Consider the following 9,597-nt stretch of genomic DNA (forward strand, 5'->3'; position numbering starts at 1 on the left):
TACTTAAATACTAAATATCATGAAAATCCATACAGAGCTTCTTGAGTTATATGCTGTTGGCATGGATTTATGAACTTTCCTCATTAATTATGCAAATAAGCTACTGATTTGCATAATTAGTATTACATTGTATAAGTCATCACTCATTCTATCTACATACCGAAAATCCTGATGATCTGTTTACACGTTCTCAAGTTATCCTCGTCCAAAGTTTGAACGGAAATCGGTGCCTGCAGTTCCCAAAAATCCGCTAGGGGGTCCAAACTCACAGCACTTACTCTCTGTTTCAAGGGCTATCTACTACTCAAAAATCATGACCACAGCATGTCCAGAACACGAAGTGCCAAAATTAAACGTTTTGCTGCAGTACCTTAGGCAGACACTAGGGTGCCCATTATCGAACTTGACCTTCGTTTTCCTAACCCCAATCCACCTAACAAATATAATCAGGATCCATTCAAGGGTTCTCGAGTTATCTTGCTTACAGACAAACGCACTTACATACAAATCCCGCTACAGCACCATAGGTAAGAGCCAGGTAAACCATTTTCGCACTTGACCTTCCTCTCCAAAACCGCTACACACCTACCAAGTTTCGTGAAAATCGCCCAGCTAGATTTTGACTTATGATGCCAAAAACAAACCGCAAAAAACATACCAAGCTCGCTGCAGTACCGTAGGAAAACGCCAGGTAAACCGTTTTCAAACTTGGCATTCCTTTCGACAACTGCTACACACCTACCAAAAATCACAAAGTTCCATCCACAATTTCTCGAGTTATATGCTGTTGACCTACATACAGACCCAAGTCAAGCAATCTCATACTCTTCTTGGCGAAGAGAATTAAAGCCGGCAAAATCACAACACTGACCCTGTAGAGTTGGCCTAAAAGATCACGTTGTGTAGCATTAAAAAACACTACTATCACACTTACCTCATAAAACCACCTCGTTCGCTTCGCTCTCTCGTTGGACTATACTTTGATGGATGTAGCAAAGAAGCTGGCATTATGACACCATATAAACCGAGGAACGGGCTGGTGATATACGCCGTATACACCGAGGAACGGGCTGGTCATATATACTGTATGCACAGTAGAACGGGCGGGTCATTCAAGTGGTCATTAAACAGCCTGGGGCGAGAAAAGAGTTCTCAAAAGAGTTCTGAATACTTTCTAAACTCTTTCGCGAGCCCATATCGACTAGTCTCACCTTGTGTGTGGATTTTAATAAGAACCAAAGCTCGAATCAGTACAGGTACAATGTCCTCTGGCTTCGGTGCACACTACATGATCTAACAGCTTGGTATGATAAAGGTAAACAGGTGGATTTGGCCATATTAGACTCCCGCCATATGTTGTCACATCACCGACACTGAACATCTTCAAGTCTGGGCTTGCCCAGTATATAGGCCTCCCCGACCCCCAAAATGTAGTTATAACAATCTTTATTGACACGACAAAAGTACAGCGACTTTCGTAAGGTCTACATGTATAACAACTACAGTTATAGAACAGTAGTGCGTCAATCACCTCACAATTTTTCTTTTGTTATTTTGTTGTTGCTGTATTCAGTATTTGGAGAATCACCACCACCGGCCGCACAAGTAACGTGAACCTCCTGACACCTAGGCGGGATGCCCGTTAAGGCTAAGGGCATATTTCCACAAAGGGACCCGTCCGGGTTGCTTTCAGGAACGAAAAGTATGATATAAAAGAGACCAAGTTTTACAAGACTTAAAGAGAATAGTCATGAGCATTATTTGTGAATAATTTTACGTTTACATTTTTAGTGTTCGTTTTTTTCAAACAGCCCGGCCGGGCCCCGGTTTGGAAATGTGACTTAGGCCTAATTGGGCTTTGTTTAGAACAGAATAAAAACTATGTCAGGAGTCCCAAATTAGACATATTTGACATATTGTTTTTAGTATGGTGTATAAGATTTGTTTCTTGTATTTTTGCAATGTTTGTCACCATTGGCAATTGACATTTTGCAATGTTTGTTACAATGTTTGTTGTGGCAAGCTGAACACAACATTTACAGCTAAGTGTTGTATCATATTACATTTGGGCGGGTGAAACCAATTATTTGGAGGGATGACAAGAGGAACTCTAAAAATCAGATGTATTTAGATCTATTAGATCTATCCATTTTTAAAACCTCCATCAATATATATCAATTACATACGTCAAAGGGTTTTAAAGGACCTATGGTTTAGTTTTGAAATGTTTATTAGTAGTCTAAATGTTATTGATAAGGACATTTCCAAAAATCGAAATGAAATGTCAAATACATGCTGGAGTGGGTGTATCATTTAGACAATTATTGTGTATATTCTGGGCAGGAATACATTCCTGCCTGATACAACGGTTTTAGCCAATGAAGCCACATTATGGCATCATAGATATGTCATATTACGTCATACCGATAGCAAAGGTTAAAAAAAGACAAACATTTACCACAAATTTGGTGATCAAAAACCAAGCCACAGATCGAGCACGTTAAAGATCCCACCACACTTATCGAAAAGAGTAGGGGTCCTTCTCAGTGTGAGTGGTTGAAAACCTACAGTCCTTTGCTGTCGCATTGAGGTCAGCTGAGTGGCGCCGAATGGCAGCTCGCTCCAGACCCTTGCGACAGTCGTATTGAGGTCACCTGAGTGGCGCCGAATGGCAGCTCGCTCCAGACCCTTGCGATCAGCCACGCCTATTGCAAGCTCCTCGCAATGCAACCGCTTGCTACTAAGAGAGAGTAGTCGCCCAACCCAATAAAAACAATAAAGCCATTTAGAAGTTACGAAGGTTGAGCCGAATGAGCCCAGGAATACCTCAAAAGGCCGGTATGCATACGGTTGAAAAGAGAAACTGTATCCTCATTATAGTAATTAGGCATGAATAAACCGGTTTGTCCGGATTTTAAACCTTTCTGTGTTTTGGATCATTTGGGTCTTTCTACAGGAGAAGGGACACACGACCGCGTACAAGTCATTCGCAGGTAAATATTATTAGCATATTTTCTTCTTATCATGTTTTTTTTCATTAGATTAGCTGTTATTTTCTATTCTTAATCGACAAAAGTTCATATATTATCCAAATTTTCCAGTATTTATACTGTTTTTGATCTTTCCAAACATACGGTGGGGGGGGGGGGGCTGTTTGACGATTTTCAACATATGGGTCAGTTTTTCAGTCTCATTCGCACATTACACTGCACCAATATTTCAACTTCGACCATATCTCAAGCCGTTTCGAACATACATGTACATTCAAAAGAATACAGTCCCTTAAAAGAATTCGTTCAGGTTCTGGTTTGCATGGCTACGAAATCTGCACTATCATTTGCCCTTTTTGTTCCAGTCTCAAGAGGGGTGAAACGGCAGTCGTATTTAACATACAGTAAAGACAAGAGACCTACATGTGTTTATGATAGGGTGATGGTTTTCATATATATATATATATATATATATATATATATATATATATATATATATATATATATATATATATATATACAATGTATATGTGTTGACACCTTTATCCTGACCCCATTATCACCATTTACTATTCGGCCAGGCCGGAGTCTGGTAGAGACTACGTGATTTTGACGAAGCGCTATGAAATTTACGCTGGAAAGTATCACAGCAGTGTACATAATCTCATTGTTACCTTCGCCAAGAAGGTTATGTTTTTGCTAGAGTTCGTGGGTTTGGGGAAACACACGTTTATTATTGGGTAGGTACTCTTTATTAGTAATACATAAATAAGACATTAAAGTCTTAAATAAAGGCATAGTCATTTTGCGAAGGGATGTGTTTGCCGAACTCCAGTTTTCATTCAGTTCAGTTCCGCACAGCTGCTGATATAAGCTAAGGTGTTGGCAACAGCATAGAAAAAAAAACACCATTGTTCTATGGCTGTAGATAAGGTAAGAGCTTTATTTGGTTTCGGGCAGTTTAACAGAAGGTAATGACTGTATACTTATGTATGTCCTGAATGTTGTTTAATTTTGTGGTCTGGTGTTTTGCGTCTAGCATACAAGCAACTGTATAGATTAGTAAAGGGCCAATCACTGAAACACTGAAACGGGAATCCGAATGCTGTCTCCAAGCAGACATTAGGGTGAAATATTTTAATGTTTTTTAGTGACAGCCAGGCTTTTAAACCTGTCGGAACAGCCACAGCTGTAACTTTATTGTCCATAGAATAAAACATTGTGGAGAACTCCATCCTGAGATTTATCCAAGTCAGGTTCTTCAATGAGATTGTTCATGGTCCGAGGCCGCACTAATTATAGGGTAAGAACGAGATAATTACATGTAAAGGTCACTTCTTGTTGTCTTCACTGTTGGGGTAGCTTTCTTGGAAGGAGTGCCTTCTGTGTTGTCCTCCTTAACAGGGCATAGGGGCGGGGTCCACTTTTGTGGTTGTTTTCTCAGTGTAGCCAAGGACGTTCTATCAGACGTCCTTGGTGTAGCGTATTTAGGGGCGATGCAATATATTGTTATGTGTCAAGGTGATGTGCAAATTGGTGCAAAGTGCAAACGTTGTTGTCTAACTATGTCGCTGAAAATACGCAGTTCGGGTTATTGCTAGCCTGTGTTTACACTGGTTGACTGGGTTATTGAGCGGCGGTACCTGTCGGGCTAGGTGAGCGATTTGAGTCAGGTTATGCATGGTTATTACGACGTCGTTGAGTCAACTCGTACTTCAGGCACGTACTTTGGCCAAAGGCCAAGTCGTATTAAAACCCGTTTTGTGAAGTACGAGTAGAGCTCACCAAAGCACGTCGTGCCTTGTCAAATTACGCCGTAGTTGACTGAAGCACGTCGTATTAGAGTTTTGACCGGGATAGAAAACCATAGTCGTGGGTGGATCCCGGGCGAGTCGGCACCGTGAAGAGACGCCCGCCCGTTTACGGTCGTCAAAGCCGGCATTAATTACGAATTGTAATTATTAATTATTAATTACAAGGGCCTCTCTTGTACGTGTGATATAATGGCGTAGATCGCATGGATAAACTAGAGTTCGGCGACCTCATACCTCCATGAAATATATAAGTTTTTGTAATTTTTATGCAAATTTTTATGATTCATGCATGGTGATGCTCATCATTGACTAACATACACATGTCAAGTATAAATTCCCATCATGAATCATTGAGCGGTTTTGCAATGTTTGCATATATTATGCAAATCAATTCCTCATTAGCATATTTGACATCTGATTATGTTCCATCTATCATAACTTACATTTGTTACATCTATTGAAGTCAAGTTTTTGAAATTATAGAATTATACAATTTATTAATAATTATCTTATCTTGTAGAACATTGTCTAAGGCACGCACATGCCAAAAATCATGAAAATGCGTTGTTCCCTTCTTGAGTTATCCTCTTCAGAAGTTTTTGACAAAAATGCCCCTGCTATCCCAAAACTAGCCGCTAGGGGACCCAAACTTATGTCACTTCTTGCGGAGCACAAGAGCTATCTAACGGTTAAAAAATCGTGACCATAGCGTGTTCATGACACGAGATAGCAAAACTGGAAGTTGCGCCTCAGTACCAAGTTAAGCCGCTAGGGGGCCCAAAATCTAATCACTTCCAGCTTTTATCACACCCTACCGACACACAAAGTATGGAACCAATCCACCCAGGGGTTCTTGAGTTATCTTGTTAACAGACAGACAGACACAGAAACACAAACGCTAGTGAAAATATAACCTCCATGACATTTCATGGAGGTAATCATCATCATATCGTTCCGTGCCAGTACTGCAGCCAGGCCACGACCTTCTCATTAGCTTCTAGTATGTCCTGGTTGGAGATGTTGGGGCATAGGAAAATGAAGGATTGCAAACTCCAAACATCATCATTATCATCATCCTTTATTGATTTCAACATAGCAGACATAATAGCACCCTGAATAACGTTGGAATTTACAACATAAAACCGTTTATACACAATAAGAAACAATATATCAAACAAGTGCTTTAAAAAAAGCTGTACCTTGCCGGGTAGTAGGGATTTCGTCAGGAAAAGGTACCTCGGCGCTTCACCAGTGTTCATCAGTTAACATGAGGATCACATCAAAATAATCAGAGACAACCACAGAGTTCCACATGTCGCCCCCCTCCCACCCCAATTCCTGTACGGGAAAGCTTTAGTGACTTCTCCAGCTGTCAATCCAGTCTCAAATCTATTTTTCACACAATACAAACTCTATCAAGGACATTCATAGTCACAAATGTCTTTAAAATGTACTTACCTGGCTACTAGTCCCGAAGTTTGCGGCTATTTTTTTTGTTTCATATTGTTGCAATGTACAAAGAGCGACACCTAGCAACTTCAGTATGAAATGCAGCAAAAATCCCCAAGTGTAGGGAAATTTACCTCATTAAAATAATCTATGTCAGATAAATTATTGGCACAATAAACCGGTATTGTAAAACTTTTTGACCCACAATGAGTATGCATTATTCTTTATTACAAAATAAATTCCTTCTGATGCAATTTTTGATATATCTTTATGATAAACATGGGTTAAAGCGTAGATTTATTTACGCTGGACCACATACGTCTAACTAAGCCATAAAATTGGGCAAAGAGAAAAGGGCCTTTTGAAGGGCTTTTGGAAGGGCTGGGTTAACATTGAACCACTGATTGAACCATGTAAAGATCGGGCCTCATTACCTTGCCGGGCTAAGGCCCGGCAAGGCAAAAAGTGAACAACATATCCCACATTAAGTAGCCATCGTTACTAACTAGGTGTCTACAGTCTTGTTGTACAGCTTGATGGCTGTGTGCAAGAAAGAGTTCTGAAGTCTTTTAGTTCTAGCTGGGGGGATGGAGAAAGTGTTTTTATTTCTCAGTGATCGCCCCGTGGCAGTTGATCTGGAAGGTGGAACCATGGGTGTAGTGGAGGGGAAGTGTTTGCCGGTTAACCGGCCAAGTCCCCATGGATAAAGTCTTAGATGTAGATACAAGATTACACAATCCATATACAGAAATGTCAAATCTAAAGAGTGCACTTTCTTATACCTGGTTAAATTACTCAACTACACACTGCTAGGGTTGTCTTTTTAAACGGGTAGAATCATATGTCAAAAGTGAAGTTTTATAAAAGTTTGTTAAGTTTAGCTCATGTATGTATGATACTTATTGCTTTTAGATTACTTTTCCTTGTAAACCATAATGCGTTTCAGTGATTCACGGCTGGTGCTGTACGTATTGCTATGACAAAATATACTATAATCATTTTATCTATTCATGTGTGGTCCCTACAGAAAATGTGTGATAGGCCGACCACAGAGGGCATTGACGTGCTCGTCAAAACGAAGACAGGAACGTGTCGCGGGGCTGCAACTAATTCTAACGTCTTCATCCGCCTTTATGACGACAAAGGCCACAAGTCCCGAGCATGTCAGCTGGACGTGTGGTGGTGGAACGACTTTGAAAGAGGAAGTGATGGAGAGTAAGTACAGATTTCGCATTAGTTGAACATTTTGACATCAAAGTAGATACGTCTTACTATAAAGAAGTTACACACTAGAAGACTAAGTATGTTAATAAGCATAGCTATTATTGTTTGTGAAATAGTTTTGTGCCTTTGTACTTTAAAAGTAATAGAACATAACAACAAGGTTTTCAACATTGTCTCACAGAATTGTTTAATGTTCTTTAAGGTACAAGTTGGATGATGTGAAAGTGACGTCTCCGATTCGGCAGCTGGAGCTGTGGCGGGATGACTCCCACCCTAATGATGACTGGTACTGTGACTCCATCTCTGTCCAACTCCAGCCAGACAACAACGGTCCTACATACGACTTCCCTGTTCATCGTTGGATGAAGCAAAGTGAGTCATATTTTCTACTCCAACGGAGGATTGTAGTTGGGTGATGTTTTGCCTGTTCACAGATGTATCACTATGTTCCTTTTACTCCATTCCTGTGTAGTTTGGTGTGTCGTCTACTCGTAGTTGTAAAATGATGCACGTTTTGTACCGTTACGGTAGCTTTTTGTATAAGTCATATACATAATCTATGTCACCCCCGTCTCTGGTCAGTTGTGAAATAATGCACGTTTTGTACCGTTACGGTAGCTGTTTGTATAAGTCATATAAATAACCTATGCCACCCCCGTCTCTGGTCAGTTGTGAAATAATGCACGTTTTGTACCGTTACGGTTGCTGTTTGTATAAGTAATACAAATAACCTATGTCACACCCGTCCCTGGTCAATTGTGAAATAATGCACATTTTTGTACATTTACGGTAGATTTTTGTTTAAGTCATGTAAATAACTTATGTCACCCCCCGTCTCTGATCAGTTGTGAAATAATGCACGTTTTGTATTGTTACGGTAGCTGTTTGTATTAGTAATATAAATAACCTATATCATCCCCCGTCTCTGGTCAGTTGTGGATTTTTGTCATAACGTCATTTACTAAGACAGGTTAAATTTTACGCCATCCTGTTTGCAGACGATCACGTGTGGTTGATACCTGGTGACTGTGAGCTTCCTCAGGACGATCTGCATCCCCAGGACCGCGCGGAGGAGATGACCATCATGAGAGAACGTTTTGCGTCAGTAACTCCAGCTCCCGGGCTGCTGCCTTGGGTATGTTCTCATTACCTTCGACAAGACGGTTGTGTTTTAGGCAGCGTCCATGTTCGTTGTACATAAAATCCACGTAACTACGATATGTATATAAAAATATTTCTTTATCAGACGGGAGTTTTAATCAAATATTTTTGTGCTAAGCTTACCACATAGGGCAATCATGTATGGATATAATTATGCGCAATTCATGTAAATGACTGGAATTGCAGCGACAGAATGCACACGTGACACAGCTAGCTATTGCTGAAGCAGTGACAAAACATGAATATACTGTTTGAAGGTTATTTATTCTATGTTCTGTTAGGTGAAAACTTTGCCTGCAGAGGAAGAGTTCACAGAACAACGACTGGTATGTGTATTTAAACAATGTGTTTTTCATATACTTTGAAAACTACATAAATTTTATTACCGTCCGTAACGTTACAAACTAACGTTGTTTTTTTTTTCATTTGCTGTTACCTATGAGAGTCCATTCTATGTTCAGCCTCTGTTTGCATAGACTCGATCTACGGACTTCTCACTGCTTTGTGACCTCTTTTTTATTGGCCTGGAAATCAGACAGCGTAGTGGAGAAAATCTTTTGTCTCTAACATGTTCTTGTTTCCAAATATTCAGAATTAAAGAATAATGGTCTTTAGTAACATTCAGTTAAAAATATTATGTACATAAACAGGTTTTTATACCGCCGACGTTTCGTTGACTGCCTGTCATCTTCCTCAAGAAGTTCACACATCAATGCAGCAGAGGTGCTGCAGCTTACAGATGTTGTTCAAGACGTTATGCACGTATAGATAGTTGATGAAGTGTTTAAAATGCAGTCCCAAACGAAGAGTCGTGTATTGTATACGTGCAATGGTACTAAGTTTGGCAAGTTTTACATTCAAGGCAATCCATTGTGGACGAAAATCGCTAATTTCAGTTCTAACAATGTATTTTTTAGGTATTATTGCTACACCACTGCTACATTCAAACATAAATAAAA

At 39.9% G+C, this 9,597-nt stretch overlaps 1 protein-coding gene across 1 annotated transcript in view; it reads left to right on the forward strand.

Moving 5' to 3' along the window:
* The first annotated feature begins 2,941 nt into the window (after positions 1 to 2,941).
* LOC118407044 (allene oxide synthase-lipoxygenase protein-like) overlaps positions 2,942 to 9,597 on the forward strand; it is a 15,615-nt gene continuing 8,959 nt past the window's right edge. Inside the window, exons 1-5 of the mRNA XM_035807461.1 lie at positions 2,942 to 2,993; positions 7,281 to 7,468; positions 7,680 to 7,849; positions 8,476 to 8,612; positions 8,920 to 8,999. Of these exons, the coding sequence (XP_035663354.1) occupies positions 7,284 to 7,468; positions 7,680 to 7,849; positions 8,476 to 8,612; positions 8,920 to 8,999 (572 nt within the window). The 5' untranslated portion in view covers positions 2,942 to 2,993; positions 7,281 to 7,283. The remainder of the gene's footprint in view (positions 2,994 to 7,280; positions 7,469 to 7,679; positions 7,850 to 8,475; positions 8,613 to 8,919; positions 9,000 to 9,597) is intronic.

Source organism: Branchiostoma floridae, chromosome 19 (genome assembly GCF_000003815.2).
Source record: "Branchiostoma floridae strain S238N-H82 chromosome 19, Bfl_VNyyK, whole genome shotgun sequence".
Lineage (NCBI taxonomy): Eukaryota > Metazoa > Chordata > Leptocardii > Amphioxiformes > Branchiostomatidae > Branchiostoma > Branchiostoma floridae.